The following is a 22,118-nucleotide window of genomic DNA, read 5'->3' on the forward strand; positions in this document are numbered from 1 at the left end:
GGCCTAAAATATTAATACGGTTAATTGTGCTTAAAAAAAACAAAATTTCACTTAAATTAATCAAACCTATTACTCACTAGCTGTACATGTTGTTTTCAATTGGGATATTTATATTCTAGGTTTTTTTTGTTTTATCTTTGTTTCTTCGGTTTTTGTTTTATGACTGCAGCTTCTAAATCTGTCAAAAACAGAAATGTTTAAAGGCAGCAACACAAAAGACAAACAATAATGCACACAAGTGCATCAAATGGCAAAGTACCAAGTGTTGAGGCATCCAGGCAGAGCAGGTACAGGATGTGTGCTCATGTAGAATGATGTTGTGATACAGACTGTTTACAATGCCAAACACTTTTCTCACTTTAGCACTGACCTGGGCTGCCGCTCCGTGACACTGTATGAATATGTGCAAATATACACACACACCGTAAATGTGAAATATGGAAGTACAAAAGGAAACATGGGCACACAATCCCTCGTCCGTGTCCATATGGGTGAGCAACGGTGGGAGATTTCACAGTTTGCTAGGTGTCCATAAATGTTGAATGAACCACTGAAGAGGCAGAGTCCAGCTGTATTTTTAGAATATTTATACGAATATGGCATTCTATTATTGATAACCTCAGAATGCAGTTTATTGAAATATTCATGGACGTCATCCTGAAGACCTTTAGAGAGCAAAAGAAGAAAATAAGCAGCAGGGAGAGATTGATGACAGAAGAGAATGAGATAAAAATGTATAAAAAATATATAAATTTAAAAATTAAAATAATACAAACTTAAACAATTAAAAAATAAAAAAAATTAAAAAAAAATTCATTTAAAACAATTAAAAAATTAAAAAATTAAAAAATTAAAAAATTAAAAAAATTCATTTAAAACAATTAAAAAATTAAAAAATTAAAAAAATTAAAAAATAAAAAAATTAAAAATTAAAAAATTAAAAAATTAAAAATTTAAAAATTTTAAATTTAAAAATTTTAAAATTTAAAATTTAAAAATTTTAAAATTTAAAATTTAAAAATTTAAAAATTTAAAAATTTTAAAATTTAAAATTTAAAAATTTACAAAATTTACAAAATTTACAAAATTAAAAATTAAAAATTTTAAAATTTTAAAATACATAAAAATCAAGAGAGCAATGATGATGACATGTCAAATCAATAAAATTACCTAATGAACTGAGCTCTCCAAAAAAATAAAAAATATAAAAAAAAATAAAGAAGAAGAGAATGAGACAGTGACAGGTAATCCTTCATTGGAATTTAAACTTGGGTGCGTTCATAAAATGATTGGGTACACATTGTCGTCCATCCTTTTTCTATCCTGCTTAGCCTCATTAGGGTCACAGGTGAGCTGGAGCGCGGGGCCGGATACACCCTGGACTGGTCGCAACCAAACACAGGGTGCATCACAACTACTCACACTCTACCTGCACCTGTGGGCAAATTCAGTCTTCAATGAATCTAACGCATGTTTTTGGAACGAGGGCAGAAGGAAAGCCGGAGTATCCAGAAAAAACACACAAGTACAGGGAAAACATGCAAACCCGAACACCAAACCTCAGATCCACTAACCCACTGTGCTGCACATTTTACATCCATCTACCTTATGTAACAAAAAATGGATCAACAACTTTCCAAAATATTTCTTGAGAATCAATTGACAAATCAATTTTAACACATCTCCCTTGTGTGTCATGCTAAAATGATTAGACAATGTTGAGTATTCAGCTCTGAGTCTTTTCATTTGAATATTCATAAGAAACCTAGACACAGACTTTAACAGATGAATATAAAGAATGTTCTTGCCTCTAGACAAAAAAAAAACTTCTTCACTCAACATTAATAGCCACACTAAAACAACTCCTAAAAAACAAACTGTCTTTGCAAACTTTTTTCACCTTAAGGACTTCTTTCTTCTCTGCTATGCTTTCACACCTGGTTTAACAAGCCACAGCAGCAATTCACATTTGGAGTAATGTTGTGTAAAAGTTGGCTCTGCTATAACTTTTCCAGTCTTTTGCTCTCATCCTCAGTTTTGTTCATTGTCTTTCATTCCTCGCTCACCAACAGCTGTCTTCTCCCCCTCCATCCCACTTTGTGCAAATGACAGGTCAATTCCAACCACAATGCTAAAAAATACTTGTGCCATCTGCATGCATCAACATTCACATTCAAACATGAAGTGCGCCTGACAACACAGAGTACACTTCACACACCGGCCTCACACGCACACACATGCAGAATAGATTTTGTGCAATTGCACAACTATCCACATATACACAAAAACTCTCCATTCTCTTAGCTCAAGTGTGCGTGTGCCTGTTTGCGCAGCTGTCCTTGCGATAATGTAATACTTATTATGACGTTGGTGTTCATCATCGAAATTGCACGGCCTTGTCACCTCCAATACACCACAACTGCTATAAAAAACAGGATTACTGCAGTTATAAATGCCTGATTATAATCTTGCAAAGAGAAAGCTGTCACATATCTGCTTTTTTATTTTTCTACCATGTCCTTTGTCATCCACCAGATGTTTTTTTTCATAAAATGAAAAATAGCACTAAGAATAAAACAACAATAAAAAAAATACAACTGAAAGTATCTTTGTGGTTAGTTACCACAGGAGTAGAGCTGGGCGATTGATCACATTTATCAGTTTAATTTGAGTATATTTGGCAGACTTTTTTTGTTTGTTTCTTCAGATTCGTGTTAATTTTTAATGCCACACAACTAAACGAACATATCGAGCAGGAGCCATCCCTCTCAGTGCGGAGGCTCCCTCATGAGGAAACACTGGAGCTAAAAACTTAGTAACAACCAAATAAAAACAGTTAAACGCTAAAAAAAAAAAAAGCTAAAAGACAATATGATTAAAAATAAAGAAATAAAGAAAGAAAAGGGTTAAAAAAAAAAAGATTATTTAAATGCCATACTAAAAAGGTGAGTCTTGAGCCTCCTCATAAAATATATCAAATGTCCCTGCGAACCTGATGCAGGCTATTCCATAGGTGAGGACCACCGTGGCTGAATGCAGCCTCACCGTGTGTTTTGGTCCTCACCCTAGGAACGGTTAAAAGGCCGCTGCCAGAGGACCTCAGGAGCCGCGAGGGGTGATACGGTAAAAGCAGGTCAGATAAATAAGATGGCCCAAGACCACTAAGACATTTAAAAACGAATAAAAGCAGAATTCAAAAAATGGTATCGTTATACCAACACACATTTCCACGTTATGGCATGAAATGCAATACCCAATGTCCAAGGTTAGCCCAGTAAGTCCTAAGAGTTGTGCAAATAAAAGTAGATCAACAAAATAGTTTAGATAAATAGGTACAAAAAAATTTGATCCGGGAAATTTCAATGTTTGCAAAGATGCAAATGCAGCAAAGTGTGGATGCAGCAGAAACAACAAAATCTTTGTACTTTTTGGGGGTGGGGGCATGTGCAGAGATAGTGCCCTGCTCCGGATGCTCCATAGTGTAGTGTATTGGGCTCAACACAGCCCTGGAGGCTGCTGTCCATCCGTGCCAAGGGTGATGGAGGAATAGATGTTGCGGATCCTGTTCGTATGTGGTCTGTTGAGTCCAAGACTCAGTTCCCCAGTGACAGACATAGAATGATGCTCACTGATGAGATGGTTTCCTCAGTGGAGCGATTCTTCCTGCAGGCCTACTGGGATCGACCACAGTGACGTCGATGGAGTTTTTGATTTACGTAATGATCAGCTTCGTAAAGTGCTTCATCATCTGCAGCTGGCAGGGAGGACTCTTTTGAACATTGTGAATCCTTGGTGTTGTAGTTTGTGATGCACTTATTGCTTTTCGACATGCTCTGAGGGTCACTGGAGTGAAGTGGCCCTGAATTTTCTGAGCATATGAGAATTTAGCAGCCAGTTATCATTTTGCTTCTCGGTGTGCTGATGCTTTGTGTGCCCTGAAGGCAGCATCCCTAGACTTTAGCATTCAACCGGGGCTTCTGGTTCAGGTAAATAGTATTAGTGATGGTCTTGGTGGTCATTTTGAGATGAATCCCAGTGTATTCCTCCAGGTCTACTTCTCCTTCTTGAGTAGCTGCTTCCATTTGCAAGTTTGTGCACCAAAAAAATGACCTACATCTTGACACTCCTGACTGTGTGCTTGGAACATTTCCCAATTGGTTTATAGGCTTGGGCCTGTATATGGTGGAAATATGGTTGGAGAAGCCAAGATGAGCTCTGGATGTCCCGTGTATATTTGTGTACACATAGTCCGGCGTGTTATCCCCCCACATTGTGAGTGTCCGTCAATTTCGCGTGTTTAAAATCACCTGTGATCACATCAAATGTCTCTGTGGAGCTAATGGTGTCATGAAGCTCCGTAGCAATTTGTTAGTGTTAGCCAGTGTTTGGAATAACGGCGTTTAAACTAACGGCGTTCGGTAACTCCATTTTTTTTTTCATAAACGGATTAATTAATCTAATTATTCTCCCCATATTTGAAACGCGGTTATTGTATGTGAAATGCGTTGCGTTACAATTCATTTATTAGTTACAAGGCTCGAAGTAAGCTCCAAGACGTTGTGCAATCGTGTGTTGCTCTTTTGCGGCATTCTTGCTCTGAAATGTCATTTGCGCACAGTTCGAGGCACTGTTGTTGTCGGACCTCGTCACAAAAAAAGTGTCTTGACAGCTGAAATGTATGGTGACTTTTATTTTGGAGGTGCCGCGGGAAGCGTTTCACCTCGTGACGGACGTGTCTTCCTTTTGGACCTTCGCTTAGCATTTTAGCAGATTCCACCTCACTCGCCTGGAAGTCATTTGTGAGTGACATTAATCAAAATAACAGTAGAGATTTGCCAAAAAACGGCCGCCATGAGGAGCGATTTGTCCACAAGCAAGCACCATAACAGCAATAAAGAACAAGATAGGCAACCTTGTTGATTATTTTAGCCCGCAACAATCATAAAAAATGCCCGTGAAATCCTGGAGGGACTGGCTAGGACTGTCTACAAATTACCTATAGTTGACATATGTGCCACAAATCACCATATATCCAGTATGTATTTTATTTTTATTCTTATTATGATTGCTGTAGTAATTGGCAGTGGTAGAACATACATTACCACTCCAAATTTAATGAATTATTATTATTATTATTATTATTATTATTATTATTATTATTATTATTATTATTATTATTATTATTATTATTATATGATATGTCATTATGGAATGAGGCATTTGTGTAACATAAATATTCACAAAAATAACACTATAGCCTGGACATAATTGTAATTCCTTGTATGAAAATATAGTAATAATAATAATAATAATAATAATAATAATAATAATAATAATAATAATAATAATAATAATAATAATAATAATAATATTTTAAAAAATCCAAATTATTTGATATAAAAAAAATTAGGTAGTGAAAATATTTACTTTGCCAGGTAACGAGTTACTTTTATTATGAAGTAATTAAATTACTAACTCAGTTACTTTTTTAAGCAAGTAATGAGTAACTATAACTAATTACTTTTTTAAAGTAACTTTCCCAACACTGGTGTTAGCATTAGCATTAGCGTTCATACTAATGTAAACAGCAGTGGCGTAAAAAAAAAATATATATATTTCTGTGGAACAATGGCTGATAAGTTCACTGTTTGTGCAACAACCTTTGTTGATATAAATATAGACTCCAACCCCACATTTCTTCCCCAAACTGGAGTCACGGTCGGCCCGAAACAGCGGTAGTCCATCAATCTCAAAGTCTGAGTCCGGCATCTTGTTGTTTAGCCACGTTTCCATTTAACAGAGCACCGAACAATTCCTCATCTCGCTGGAACCAGCTCTCTGGCAAAGTAAATCCATTTTATAGTCCATTGAGCAAAGCTGGCTAGGAAGACTGATGGTATCCGAGGCTTGCTAACCTTTAGTTGAGCTAGCCATCCGGCTCGTTTGGCCCGCCTAATTGTTTCCGGGTTGCTGTCTACCTAGAGTACTTTCCAATGTTGTCATTGAACTCTCTTGAAATTAGTATAGTTGGTCTGAGCTACTTTACATACGTAATTTGCATTGAAATGAATGAATGTGCTTCTAAGCCGCAAACATTTTTTGGAGGTCATTTGCTTCACCGGTACAACTTTACATGAGGAAAGACCGTGAGGGAGCAGGAGGTTGTGTGGCGTTACACTTCGATCCATGGAGTTAAATCGTTAACCAGTTGGCTCATCCCATAAGGTGTTTTTTATTTTATTTTTTACAGTTCTTAATGTCAGATACTTTTCCTGACACAATACACCAATTTTTATTCAAGCTCGGGACTGGCAGTGACTAGATATTAGGCCACTGGTCAGTAAACGAACCCAAGCCATCTGCATGAAAGACTGCACTACCAGCAGGCCTACAAATTGCTCAAAATGTTAATTTAATGGGACTGTGTGTGTGTGTGTGTGTGTGTGTGTGTGTGTGTGTGTGTGTGTGTGTGTGTGTGTGTGTGTGTGTGTGTGTGTGTGTGTGTGTGTGTGTGTGTGTGTGTGTGTGTGTGTGTGTGTGTGTGTGTGTGTGTGTGGGTGTGGGTGTGTGTGTGTGTGTGTGTGTGTGTGTGTGGGGGGGGGGGGTGTATGTGCTTACATGTTGACTTTTTTCCCAATAGGATAAACTTATTTTCATATTATCTGTAAATAGGAAATATCTATTTCTATTATTTCTGTAGCAGTTGATGCAAGTGAAACCTTGGGGGTGGAAAATTGGTAGAGAGAAAAAAACAGTTTCAAAGCTTGTTTGGTATCAGGAGAAATACCAGAAGAGGGAAACAACCAAACAGCAAAACTTGTTTTGAATAATGTCATGTTACTTGCTTGGCTTTAAAATTCATAATAGGATATTTGTGAACAATGTTTTATAATATGTTCAGGCTAGATTGCCCAACCATAAGTTAGTGAAATAAAAGTTGAAAAGGTTTAGTTCAGGACACGGTTTTAAGATGAGTCCAGAACAACAATCGTGAGAAATTGTCATGTCATCACCAACTGCCAAACAAAATAAAAAGACATACCGTACTTATTTTGCATTCTAAAATTACTTTGTGCTGAAAGACGAATACTTTCTAAAATGCGTGTTTTAAATACGACCAGTTGCTTCATTCTACATGGGCAACTATATAAACAATCTAATATTAAGGCATTAACAGTTTTCATCTGCTGTACTGTAAAAAAAGACTGTTTATCCTGAACTTTCTTCATCCTTTGTCTCTCTCCTCACCGCTCGCCTGCTTCGCACACACCCACTCTCTAAAGCTGTTATGAGTATAATTCTCGTCACGTGGGTGGTGTTACAATGCACGCAATTAGTCTGTATTCAAATAGCTGCCAGAAAGCTGCGCTAGCCCAAAGTTCCACTGGTTATTTTTAAGAATTTGTCAAAATGGGTCTGTATAAAAAGCAGCCTGGCTCTGGCCCCAGTACTGAGAACTACCAAGATTATAAAAAAAATATTAGATGCAGCTAAGTCTGCAAGTTTTCATGAAAGTTTATAAACGTCTAACCTTGGCAAACATTTACTTGCAACGAGTCAAACATGTCACGACTCAGGACTGCCCACTAGCTTTCATGGTTGCTAAGCGACAGGAGCTGTGCAACAGCTTAGGGTGATGGACTGTATGTGATGAACTTCTTGATTAAGAAGGCAGACTGACTGCACATTAAAAATGCACTCTTTTGTTCTGCCCTTAAAGCAAGACTAGATATGTGATTAGTGATGTGCGATACCCCTTTTGTTCAGACCGATACCAGTACGAGTACACAACTCTTGATTAGTCACCGCTACTGATACCAAGTACTAATAGAACTAGTACTTTTGATCCATAATAATTTTTTCAAAAATCAATGACATCATTTTTAAGAAAGAGCTACATGTATACATCCCAACATAGCATTTTTCCTTAAAGGGGAAGTCACCGCCCCAAAAATGTCTTAACAATAGTATGTTCTATGCAGCCCCACTCTTCTAAATACTGTGTTCTGGTTAATATTGTGTTAATGGAATATGAGATAAGCAGCAAAATCCAACCGTTTTTATAAATATCAGAAGGCGGCCATTTTGTTTTGTTTTGTGTGCACTCATACACATATATGGTCTCCCAGGCGGGAAAGCGAACTTGCGGCAACCTGCACCGAAGGCACGTGACGGTAACCACTCCGCCACCCAGAACCCCAGAAGGCGGCAACGACCAGCCACAGCTCAGCAGTTCAAGTTGACCAATCACAGCTCAGCTGTTTAAGCCGAGCTGCGATTGGTCGTTGCCTGAGCCCTGCATGAGCAACTATGATGTCATTTTCAGTCACCAGCAAGTGGCAAAATGGCCGCCCCCTGAGATGGATTTTTATCGTAATTAATCGCATGACTTCACTAGTTAACTCACAATTAATCACACATTTTATATCTGTTCTAATACAATAAAAAAAAATCTAGGTTTTCATACTCTTGTTAACAAAAGTGGTAAAAAAAATTGAACTAATAGAAATAGTTCAAATTAATTTTTTATGTCTTAGTTAATAATCAAGATATATTAGCTGTATACTAGCAGTTTTTTTTGGTTTACTATACAATACCTACTATTTATTGTGTAACGGATGTTAAAAGGGGTAGGATCTGATAAGTTCTTACTTCCTCCTACTCCTTTTCGAACATGTATATGTAAATGTGTAGCTCGTGACTGGGTGAACCAATCTGAAACTTTCTTATGTTGCTTTCGTTGCTTTAATGTTGTGTTTGTTGTTTTATATGATTTGTATATTTTCTATTTACATATGTACTATTATATACATGTTCGAAATAAAATTAAAAACCTCATGCCTTGACCTCTCCATAACTTTTTTAAGCCAATCAATATTTGTACAATACTGCATGCAAAATGCATGCCCAAACATAAACAAACTTGACCTTTCACGACCTCTTTGGCAGAGGTAATAACAAGTAGTTGCATCCATTCCATGATAGCAACCAATTGTATGCCTCCACCACCACACAGCATCCACTGTCAAGATAATGTACAAGGAGGTCAGAATGAGCACATAGAATAAAAAACTGCTCATATTTTCTCAAATGTTACCCTCTCCATCACCATGGTGACACTTATCTGGCATGCCAGTGGAGATCAGCATATTCAGGCTGACATTTATGGTGGAGCTGGAAATAATGTAAGGTAAAAGACCTCACAAGTAAAAGCTTTTCATAGCTTGAACGCAAACATCTTTATTTAATAAAATGCCTTGTGCTCGCTCAACTATGTCCTGACCTTCTGTTGTATATTCTCTAATACAGCACTTTTTCTTTCTTGTAACCTTCATGAGCATCTTTGGGGAAACAATATATGACACATGCTGTTTGAATACGTCTGTGTGTGCGCGCGCGCGAGTCAGTGTGTGCTGCGTATTGAGTCGCCATGATTGGTATGCGGCTTGCGTCCCTCGCGCTCTGCTGCTGCAGTCATCTCTGCAGTCTGAGTATTACACTCACTTCTATTCAGGTCTTTTACTCTCACGCTACAGTCTGCGCCGTCTATATTTATCTATCTTTGGGAACGATCTCTCCTTTCCAATTCGACATTCCATCGCATCCGATCTCTCCGTAGGATTTCCTTATCTTCCCTCGTCGGACCTTTTCAAGGCCGCTCATGCTGATCCGTTGTCTAATCCTCAACTTAATTAATTAACTTCCCATGACAAGAAGTGTCTGCGTGGTGGCACATATGCACACTCCTGCGCCTTTGTGTTTACATGCACAGCGGTGAGTGGCAGTAAACATGAAAGCATTAACACACAATGGCCCACATTGTCAGAGTGACCTTGAGGAAGACATTTACGCCACACGCCTGTCATCTTTTTGGTGGGGAACTTGGGAGGTGTTCATGTCACTGATTGGCAAGGTCAATGCAGAAAAGGTGCAGCGAGAACGATGATGGGCAGCTGGGTGATGGGACTGCAATTGTTAGCATAAAAGGCGGGAAAGTGATGCTGATGAGGAGGAGGGTCGAGAAGAAGTGCGGCAGAGTGATGTAAACCGATCAGAAGAAAACATCTCAGAGGAATTGGATGTCTTTGTCAATAAACATCTGAAATTACAGCTTCTCGTCTGCGCCTGCTGTTGGCTGCGGGTACATCTTCAGTTTGGTGTGTGTGTGTGTGTGTGTGTGTGTGTGTGTGTGTGTGTGTGTGTGTGTGTGTGTGCGCGCGCGCGTGCGTGTGTGATGTATTGACTAAATGGCCCCGGGTGGCCTGAATACTTAATGATTGTAACAGATCCATCTAATGGAATGACTAGCCAACTACAGTGGTGCACTGAAGCTTACCAATTCAGATTGGTCACAAAGTCAGCAATTTAAATCCACTTGTACGTCACTGCAATGCACTAATAATAGTTTTTGGGAAGTCCTCTAAATAGCCATCACACAATTAATTGCAACCAATCTGTAAATGTACCCGTGCCTTCCCCGTCTGCTTGGTAAGACATTTGTGAGATGGTCAGAAGCTCTAGTTTTTATTGTGGAGAATTTATAGACCGTTAAAGCCTAAACAGTTTGGATCTTTTTAGGATCTTTGGTCCCCTAACACTTGCAACAATAAAGTTATGAGTTACAGGCAAGACGTTTGATTGCTTGACAATACTTTGTCCTGTTTCACTAGTTACAAGAATGAAAAAATGACAAAAATCTCTCGATTTTTGCTTTATGTGTGTTTGGTCTTATTTGCATGTCATGTTATGTCTTATGGTGTATTGTGTTAATATGTAAAAAATAAATGAATACATAATTAAATAATTATATATATATATATATATATATATATATATATATATATATATATATATAAAATAATAATAATAATTAAAAAAATGTTTAGTTAGATCTGATTAAATCAGCCGGCCAATGAATTGGTCGGGCCCGAGTGACTATATAACACATTATCAACATTATTTCATAAATAACATTGGTAATTAAATAATTGTGCTGTGTGTCATATTAAGTGGGCAAGAAGTAAAACGAGCAGACCACATAGTGATAGATCAGAAATTCCGATTTGTAGTAACAAACAATGTGCATATTATCATCATCATCATCATCATCATCACATCATCATCCAAATTCAAGAATGTTTTAAGCAAGCACACATTTCCCAGTAATATTTAACTCACTCACAGAAAGAGATCTCATAACTAAAAATTTGCCCAATATTTGGATGACAAAGCCGGGTCCCATGACAAAATTCATTTCTGTTAAGGTAAGATTGGGGAAGTCGTACCATTGAGAAGCCCTACAATTACAACGTGAGCTTTTTTCATGCTTCTTTATGGACCCAAAGCAGATTGCCTTTACACTTCCCTCGTGTGTCTGACTTTATTAGGGACTACAGTCACGGCAAAGACAGATTTTGAAAGAACTCAAATACACATATCTGCGATTGGCTGGCAACCAGTTCAGGGTGTACCCCGCCTCCTGCCCGAAGCCATCTGGGATAGGCTCCAGCACCCCCGCGACCCTTGTGAGGACAAGCGGTTAAGAAAATGGATGGATGGAAATACACATATGACACAAGTTTAGATAGTTTCTACTTAAACTGTGTTGATGTAAGAAGATATATATATATATATATATATATATATATATATATATATATATATATATATATATATATATATTAAAGCTTTTCTCCGAATTGCTGCTCGAAGCTTTGGAGGCAGTTTTACAAAGACGATGTCTTTGGGCAAGTCCTGTAAACACTGCTTGTAGAATAACACAATTTTTCCAAACTGGAAAAGACAGAGCTGCATTTTGTCACCACAGGAGTTTATTACAGAGCTCATTTGCAGTGTACTTAAGCAGTAGCTTCATATTTAGTCACAAAAAAATAATAAAAGCTCATTTCAGGATAGTGTGTAATATAGTGAATAGCAATCCCAGTTCCATGCAATACAATTTATGCACATTACAAGTCGTTGCACTACCGTGGCTTTCCAAATTAAAACACTTCTAAACTGCAGATATTATCCCCGTCCCGAGGCGGCAACTTCATGTTTACGCAATCCTCTAATTACAGCAGGCAAACTGCAACTAATGTTACCTGAATGTTCCCCATCTGCTGCATATTATTTTAAGTTTACTTCAACTGTTTCCTCTCTATGTAACAATGAACATAGTTTTAACAGTTGTTTGGGTAATTTTGTTACTGTGTGCTGTCTAGAAGTATTGTCATTGCACAGCGCCACAGTTTTGGTCGGCAACTCAACTCACTGCCATTTTTTGTCAATCAACTCATCTTGTAATGCGAAGTCACGTTTGGTCTAATATTTGGGGATTTATTTATGAACAAATAGGTGACGTACAAGTGGGCTTAATCAATTGCAGCTTGAATTAAAACAAAAACTAAAAATTTGTGTGGAATTGCAGCACTTGTGGATGTCTTTTTCACTCCACCACAAGAACTCAAAACACCCATCCATCCATTTTCTTAACCGCTTGTCCTCACAAGGGTCGCGGGGGAACTCAAAACATTACATTGTGTAATATAAAAAGGAAGCATTTCCTGTTCCATTTAGTAATATCGTTGTTCCTCAAGATTCCTCTATTTTGTCGTTTAAATTGTAATAAATATGTATTTATTTTTTTACTTTTTCATCTGACCCCAAATTTACACACATGATTCTAATCGCGTGATCAGACAGGACGACCATTCTAAAAATAATAATAATAAAAAAAAAAAAGAAAAGAAAAGTATGAGAGTCGCTGTCACCAAAATGCACAAATGTAGTAAATAAGTGGGGATGCCATTGTCCTATTTTGGCAAATATTGTCATCAACCTTTTTTCAAAAATCTGACGGCCGATAAGAGATCAATTTGAAACTGTGTTAACTTCAGAGAACCATTTATTTAAATTTTCAGTTAGCTTTGTAAGAGATACTGCTGACATTGGGAACTCTCTGCAACTTTTGTTTCTGTTTGAAATTAAAACATATTAACTCATTCACTGCCATTGTTCGGTTATAAACGTAAAAAAATCATTTTACCTATTTCTATTAGTTTAACTTTTTTTCCTACTTTTGTTAGCAAGAGTATGAAAACCTAGAATTTTTTTATTGTACATTTAGAACAGATATAACATTTATGCTTAATCGTGTGAAGTCATGCATTTGATTACGATTAAAAATTTTAATCGCCCGACGCTCCTAATTTTTAATAATCATCTCGTCAGGCGAGTAATTTTTTTAAACTGTAATTAATCGCATGACTTCAATAGTTAACTCACGATTCATCACAAATTTTATATCTGTTCTAAATGTACAATATTTTTTTCTAGGTTTTTATACTCTTGGAAAAAAATGTTAAACTAATAGAAATAGTTCAAATGAATTTTTGAAGTTTTTAGTCGTCAATGGCAGTGAATGAGTTAAAGCGACAGTGTTTACATTTTTTTCGATTTTTTAATGCACATTCCTATACGTAATTTTTTTGAATATAATCATAGGTTTAGTAATCACTAATTATATTACATAATAATAATAATAATAATAATAATATTAGGGTGAAAAGCTCGGTCATCCGGGAGGGACTCAGGGTAAGCCGCTACTCCTCCACGTTGAGAGGAGCCAGCTGAGGTGGCTCGGGCATCTGGTTCAGATGCCTCCTGGACGCCTCCCTAGAGAGGTGTTCCGGGCATATCCCACCGGCAGGAGGCCCCGGGGACGACCCAGGACGCCCATGCCAGCCGAGAGACATAGTCTCTCCAGACTATGTCGCTCGGCTGGCCCGGGAACGCCTTGGGATGCCGCCGGAGGAGCTGGTTAAAGTGGCTGGGGAGAGGGAAGTCTAGGCATCCCTCCTAAAGCTGCTGCCCCCGTGACCCGACCTCAGATAAGCGGTAGAAGATGGATGGATGGATAATAATAATAATACATCAGATTTATATAGCACTTTTCTGGACACTCACTGGATGCAATGCGTGTGAAGTGTCTTGCCCAAGGACACAACGACACATGACTCGGGGAGAGTGGGGATCGAACAGCCAACCTTCCGGTCACTGGACAGCCGGCTCTACCTCCTGCGACTGATACCCGAAGGAGAAGAACTTCACGAACGTAGTAACGGGTGGTGGTCTTGTGAAGTGTGGTCTCTCTGAGACACCGTAGTGCGCTAGGTTGTTGCATTCTATTAGTTCACCACTCGATGGAACTAAATTATACACACTGTCACTGTAAATCCTAAGAAAAAGTTTAACAATCCAGTTATTTTTTAAATTTTGGAAAACTTTATTTTATGACCCTGGGAGCTCCATAAACTTTTAAAATAAGGATGTGTGGAACATATGTTTAGAAATGCATTTATATACAGAAAATAATACACCACAGTTGACTGTTGGGAAATAATATTGACAAATGGTAAAGACAAAATGGAAGAGATCACATGGCCATGCGTGCAGTGTATACATTTAAATTGCTTGGTTCCGCACCGTGGGATAAAATACTCTTGTGTTGCATGCAAAGAAACAACATTCCTTCAAAAAGTGTCATGTGCAGGAAAATGTGTGTGAGAAGGGGGGGGTGGGGGGGAACAAACGCTGTGCGTGCCATTAATCTTTCACAACGGACGATTGGGAAGGCAATCTGTTGCCTATCATAGATGATACACGACCTGCCGTAGAAGAAGTTGCCTGTTGCATACCAACACGCACTTTTACGCCGTCAGATAAATGTGTTCAAGCCGGTGTCACATGAGGAATCAAGGACTCACCCAGCAACAGAAACACACACACACACATTTGGTCACACACATGCAAGTGTACTCTCCGTCTCAGCCTTATCTGAATGAAGCACACTCCATCGACCTCCAGGAGGTAAACGTCATCTCTAACTTGGTGCAAGGCCAAATGCTGTTTAATAACCACCTCTTTTTTCATCTTCTCCTCTTCTGTGGCAGCACACACAAACAAGTCAAGGGCAATGCATTCCCTGCTAGACAAGTCATTTATCTATTTTCCTAAAGAACATTTTTATTGTACACGTTCCAAGATAGAGACACATTTGAAGTGTTGAGAGTATCAGTTGTACGCATTCCATTTCAGACGTGACCCTTCCGGCTGCCTCCAATTTTTATAACCAGACATTTTCTTGTCTTTGGAGGACTTGATAAGTAAAAACATTTCTGCAGGTCTGTACTGCTGACTCATCTTTGGAAGCTGACAGAGCTTCACATCAATCAAACACAATTAAAGACTTGTTCATGAAGGTTTATTCAACTGCTGACAGAGAGAGTATGGGTGTGTCATGTAAGGGTGTCTGTTCAACAGCTTCTGTAGCTTAAAGCACATCTCTGCTGATGTGCATACAAGGTTGCGAAGAGCTACAGTAGTTTACAAAAGCAGTCAGTGTTGACAACTTAGCAATTTAGTTGACCTTAGCATCTGTTTCAACTGCTCTCGCAACTATTAAAAAAGACAAAAACTACAGGGCTCCACTTCATTTTTATACATATAAAAGGGTATTGCATTCACTTGAAAAACTGACTAATTTTTTGGGGGGAGCGTTGTTTTTTTAAGTATTTTTTTCCCATTTAATTGAATATTTTTTTCTGGTTTTTTGAATAATTTTTTTTCTGTTTTAAAAAAATATATTTTCCTCTGTTTTCTGAATGGTTTTTTTCAGTTTTTCTGAGTAATTTTCCCTGTTTTATAAATTAATATTTTTTCTGGGGTTTTTTATATTTTTTTGACAGAAAAAAATCTGTAAAACAGAAAAAAAAGATTCAGAAATACAGAAAATAAAAAAAAATGCTCAAAAAAACAAAGCAACCCCCCAAAAAATGTTTCAAGTAAATGCAATACGCTTCCGTAGTTTTGTATATATTATTTTACTAAATAGAGTGGATGAAATATTGTACAAAAAACAATTTACTCAATTTATTCGTTCTAACCCATTAAGGCCTGGAGCGCGTGACCGCGCTTCTCCCTTTAAACTTGGGAGAGCGGATATGTCATTTTGTTATGTTTTAACCAATTCTTGGTCTCTTAGCCGATGAAAATCATCAGAATATGCACGATAGGGTGACGTGGGCCTCGTAGCATGTCCTGGAATTTTATTCGAGCGTTCATGGTTGATGCAGATTCGAGGGAGTTATTAAATAAATGACGCGATTGAGGAATTCAAATCAGTGTAACGAGTCGACAGTGACATATTGTTAAGAAATATGTTTGTAGATCATGAGGATGTTGTCAATTTTGACGGCTTTGTGATGAATATTTACCACTCAAATCCCCGAGGTTATTACTGCGCTTTAGTCTTGAAGGTAAATAGATTTGGAGTTATACACCCGCAGATGCGACATTTGTTTGTTGATTCTTTTAAAATATATTTTGAAGGTTTATAATAATAAATTAGGTTTGCGTGAACGCCTCAGTGTAAGCTCTGAAAAGCTTTTGGAATTATGTTTCTATCTGCGTCAGGAGCTGAGATATCAATTATTTTTAATATTGTTGAATTTCCGGGAAAACTTCAGGTTTTCGGGAGTAACTCAAAAGTCACCCTTAGGTTTTAGAGGCATGTTTTGCCAGACGCTTGCTTTAGGCCTTGATGGGTTAAGCGAGTTTTTGGAAATATAAAAATGGTAAGGAGGCAAAACTTCCAAATAAGTGATGAAATCAATGGTGCTTGTCTCCTTATTTTGTCCCTCCATTCCATGTCGACAAACGCGCGGAGAATAGACAGCTTGTAAAGGGTGCGAGTTTTACGGAGGCGTTTCATGCACACAATTCCAAGGCCTTTAAATGAAAAGAACGTCAGTTTGTTCAGTGTTCACTCCTCCTTCTCTCCCCTTACGTGGCAAAAACAATTTCATGCAAACAAACAGAGAATTGCCACTTACGCGGATGTGCTTGCTCTCAATTGTGAGATAGAGAGAGTAAACATGGAGGAAGAGAGGGTGTGTGGGTTAGAAGGGGGCTGAGATGACAATCAGTTGCATGAAGTCTTTGTTATCGTGCGTACTGAACTGGTTCTGGAGATGAAAGACGTTTACTTGGCAATAATGCTGTGCCCGGTTGGTGAAAATGTTTTGCAAAAATAAAGTAATAATTAAGCCTGTCTGTTTTTCTCCTCTGCTAATCCCCATCGCTCTTGTTCTCATGTATTTTTTTTTATCCCTTTAACCTTCACACTTCCTTGGTCCTTCATCATCTGCCTGCAAACTATCTATCTCAAATCCCCTTCCTGATCTCTTCCTTCTGTTGCGCACGTCCTTCTCTTCCTCAACCTTCCCACTCATTTCCTTTGCGCCACACTTCCTCTCTCTCTCTCTCTCTCTCTCTCTCTCTCTCTCTCTCTCTCTCTCCCTCCTCCACCTCCATCTCCATCTGTCTTCTCTCCAGGTCTCTGTCTGGACGTATTGTGGGAGGTGTGTGGTGGTTCTTTACCCTTATCATCATCTCGTCTTACACAGCCAACCTCGCCGCCTTCCTGACTGTGGAGAGGATGGTTTCCCCCATTGAGAGTGCAGAAGACTTGGCCAAACAGACAGAGATAGCCTATGGGACGCTGGACTCAGGTTCTACTAAGGAGTTCTTCAGGGTACGGCCTTAATTCCCTTGATCATTTACATGTAACTCATTCACTGCCATTGACGGCTATAGACGTCAAAAATTCATTTGAACTATTTCTATTAGTTTATTTCCAATAAAAAAATTCTAGGTTTTCATACTCTTGCTAACAAAAGTAGGAAAAAAAGTTAAACTAATAGAAATAGGTAAAATTATTTTTTTACATTTATATTTTTTTTCCACTTTTGCTAACAAGAATATAAAAACCTAGAATTGTTTTATTGTAAATTTAGAACAGATATAAAATGTATGATTAATCGTTAGTTAACTAGTGAAGTCATGTGATTAGTTACAATTAAAAATATGCAGATTAAAATTTGTAATCGTAATTAATCGCATGACTTCAATAGTTAATCACAAATTTTATATCTGTTATAAATGTACAATAAAAATTGTTTTCTAGGTTTTCATAAAAAATGAAATGAAAAAAATGTTAAACTAATAGAAATAGTTCACATGAATTTTTGACGTCTATAGTCAATGGCAGTGAATGAGTTAAAAAACACAACTTGGTATGCTATTTTGGAAACCTCAAGTGCGTTGTCTTGTGTTCGCCAAATTCACCCATGAATAAGCAACGCAGGAATAAAATCTTCTCTCTACCGTAAACAATTGTATTTTGAAATGGCCACTTTACCAGATTTGGCCGTGTGTCTAACTATGCACTGCAGCACCCCAACAAAAGCATGTGGGGCGGCATGGCTCAGTGGTAGAGTGGTCATCTCCCAAGCCCAGAGGTTGTGGGTTCAATCCTCCACCCTTGAGACTGCACCATCAGTTGGTGAATGTGATGTCAGTGTGGAAGGCTTTGAAAGCCTAAACAGGTAGAAAGTGCTATACAAGTGTTATCAAAACAAATTAAGCTATGTGATGGTGCACAGCAAGATTTGATTTAAAACACACTATTCAACAGCTGCATTGAAGAAAGCAGTAGCCCTGGTATAGAAAGCTGGTTTCAGACTTTGCAGTGCTATACACAAAGCCGAGCAGAAGAATTCAGCTCTGACTGTAGGCAGGACGATGACAAACGAGCGTATAAACTGATTTATTCCACTCCAGGTGGGTGGTGAAGAATAAATCAACGGCCATTTCCAGAAATTTCAGTGGGAAAAGCTTTGTAGAAATGGCACTGAAGTGTGCCTGGCTTAGAGCTAAATTGTTGCTAAAGTGTTAATGGCACTGTTGGCTTCTTTCTGTGGATCGACAAACCACTGTGACCTAATTTACTACTGGTCTTATCTATAAAACCACGCGTGCCTCAAATTGTGGAGGGAACTGCAAGAAAGCAAAAAGAGTGCCGCCCAGAGAATTTAAAAAACATTTATTTTCTCAATCTGGCATACGCAGAAGGAGGGAACAGAAAGAAACGATACGATTCGTCCTGATTGTGGCAAGCATCGAATAATTCAACCAAACACAAAACTAAACATGGCCGGGTTTTCCATCCAGTCTCCGACACAACTGGTAGAACACAACACTCACTGACAAAGATGAGGCTGACAACACCGGGAATAACTATTTCTCTTGAGTTGCATAACAGACACAGGAAGCACACAAGGAAGTCAGCAGTGTAGTGAAGTAAAAAGGGGAGCGTGTCTTCACTTTGACAGACGACAACAGCAAGAGCTGGAAAAACACCTGAAGCTGCAAAAACACCTTTCGTACGGTATCAGTATCAAATGCACCAAATGCAAATATTTTGGTCGAATCAAAAGCGTGTTTTTATTCTATACAAATTGTCTTGGCATACTTATAGGAGTAAGGTCGATTTAATTGGTGAAACGACACCAATATTGACTTGGTATCAATAATATCGATATTTGGATCGATCCGCCCACCACTAGTGAAAAGTAGTATGTGATTCACACAGGCAAAAGTCACACAAATGCGGGAGAGAGCACTTTGCTAGTGATGGGAAAATGAAGCTTCATGAAGCACTTGTGATGTTTTTTGACTCCCCTAGATGGTGCTCTTGGTTTAAATATAAAGGCTAGTGCAAAGGAAATTGATTACATTTCCACTGCATCTTTCAACCAAGAGTGGCATCTAGAGGAGTCAAAAATATTACAAGTGCTTCATGAAGCTTCATTTTCCCATCAATACACTTTGCACATAATTAGCTTAGTGGAGTAATAATAAGAGTAGACAGGGCACAGTAGAGAGTGGCGGCATGAAGTCAAGTGGCTGAGAGAAGCCCAAGTTTGGCTTCGCTCATTCACAACTCGCTGGTAATGATAATATTCGCAGCGGAGTCTGGAGGGGAAACACTCAAATGTGCTCCGTCATGTGTAGTCATGCCCCGTTGTATTCCAAAGAGTCTTGTGCTCATTGTGTGTGTTTATACACCAAGTCGCAGATTTAAAAAGATATGAGCTGTAGTGAGGGTGTTGGGTAGGTGGGGGCTATCGAAGCAGACAGTTTGTGCTTCTGTGAACAGCGCTGGCATCATCAACATAACGAGCAGGCTGAAATCTGTGGAGGGTGAAAAAGCAATTTACTCCCCCACAGCTGAGGGGGATTCACCACCACCATTAATTATCTGTGTCTGTTTGTGTGACTACACGTGTGTGTATGAATGAGCGCACATAAGCATATTCGCAGGCCTATGGATGCATGTGAGTGTTTGTGTGCGAGCCTCATCCCCTCCTCTCAGCGCATTTGTGTGCCGGTGTATAATTAAATGTGTTTTTCAAAGTGTGGATGCTTGAAGGTGAATTCCAGCATCCATTTCCTCCTTCACCGCCTCACTCATTGTTCAAGAATCTGGAAAGAGCCACATCACGGTGTCGCACGACTTCCCCCTCCGTGTTGCTGTATATTTGCACAGTCATCATTGCCGCATCAACCTCACGCACACACCGACGGGCCGCATTATAATCACTTGTACATGTGTAATAAGATCCAATAAGGAAGTGATATCAAAATATGTGTCTACTTCTGAACACTCTTCAATATTTTTGATAAATAAACTGCTGAATAGGCAACATTAGTGTGGACGAGTGGTGAGCACATCTGCCTCACAGATAGTGAGAGTATTTTATTTTTATTTTATTTATTTTTTACAATTAACATTGCTATCATGTCAAGTTTGCAAGAAATGCTACATGCACATTTCATTGGTAAGAATGCATTTATAAATGTTCTCTTATAAGATATCTCTGTGAGATTTGTCCGCAACCATGATTAATGAAAATTAAAGCAAAGCCCATCAGGACAAAATTAACTGTAAAATGTCAACCTAACTCTTAGTCCATTTACAATTTAACAATGTGCGTATGTTAAAGTGCACTTGTATATATGACTAGGTTTATACTTTTCTTTTGTTGAAATACATTAACCTTATCATTGTATTAACATAAAACGAATAAGGGGTAGGACTAGATACGTTTTTTACTTTCTCCTCCCCCTTTTGAACATATAAACTCTTTTCTTTCTTCCTATTTTTGTATTTCTTTTTTTACTTCAACTAATATTTTATACTTGTAATGTGTTTTGTGTTTTCTTCTTGTGTATATGTTCAATAAAACCATAAACCAAAACATTTAAGGTAAGCCCTTGAGAACATCAAATATGCACATGGTGACCAAACCAGTATCACACCTGTCCAAAACCTGAGATCATGAATTAAATGATGTATCTATGTCACACAAAAAAATTCTAACCACTTATGCATCAGATTTGTGACACGATTCAAATCAGCCCTAGTTTGCTACTTGTTTTTAATCACACAAGTCATTTTAAGCATAATTAATAGGGGTGTGCCAAAAAATCGATTCTCATTTAGTACGATTCAGAATCGATTTTAAATGTCCCAAAATCAACTTTATTTAAATCATTTTATACTGTCTTGCCTTTGTCTGTATGTTTCTTTATTTGGAGCGCTGTTCATGTTGTACCCGATTTGGCCACCTAGGGGCAGTGTGGTTCCACACGGTCTGATACACTGTTAAGTTGTAGCCACATTAGAGAGTAGAAGGAAAAAGTCACGATCAAGTTATTCCAATAAAAGTTGTTGGTTTTTTTGCAGCGTGGAGCCGTTCTTTTGAGTGATAAAAGTGCCGCGAGTAGCGCGCTAACTAGCATTAGCGAGTCGAGTAGATTTTGGATGGAGCCGCTTTGTCCCATGACACGACATGGGTGTTCCCCTTGCATTTAAGCTTTTGTTTTGTTGCCACATTTTTCTTTCCCACTTTGTTAACCACATGTGCTATATATAGTTTTCAGTTTCTTTATAGGAAGATATACAGCTCAGGTTAGGATATTTCTTATTTTTTGGTTGTTAGCATGAAGGTTGCGTCTATCGTGGACTTTGGATGGTAAACAAAATCATAACACGAGAAGAGAGAAAGAAAGGTAAAGGGAGGGGTCGGCTGGTGCTCTTGGATGTGAGTGACATTATTATGGGATAGGTGTCCGTCACGCACAAGCCGCAGACACAAACACACACCTCATTGGTGTCTGGTCGGGAATAACACAATCACGGGAATAGGCAA

The 22,118-nt window shown here is 38.2% G+C and overlaps 1 protein-coding gene across 8 annotated transcripts in view; it reads left to right on the forward strand.

The window, feature by feature from the left end:
* gria4a (glutamate receptor, ionotropic, AMPA 4a) overlaps positions 1-22,118 on the forward strand; it is a 123,527-nt gene that overhangs the window by 83,013 nt on the left and 18,396 nt on the right. For all 8 annotated transcript variants that reach the window (XM_086080988.1, XM_086080989.1, XM_086080993.1 and 5 more), the window contains exon 14: positions 17,398-17,596. In XM_086080988.1, the coding sequence (XP_085937114.1) occupies positions 17,398-17,596 (199 nt within the window). The remainder of the gene's footprint in view (positions 1-17,397; positions 17,597-22,118) is intronic.

The sequence above is a fragment of the Leptonotus elevatus genome, chromosome 7 (assembly GCF_054856555.1).
Source record: "Leptonotus elevatus isolate MCC_2025b chromosome 7, RoL_Lele_1.0, whole genome shotgun sequence".
NCBI classification, from domain to species: domain Eukaryota; kingdom Metazoa; phylum Chordata; class Actinopteri; order Syngnathiformes; family Syngnathidae; genus Leptonotus; species Leptonotus elevatus.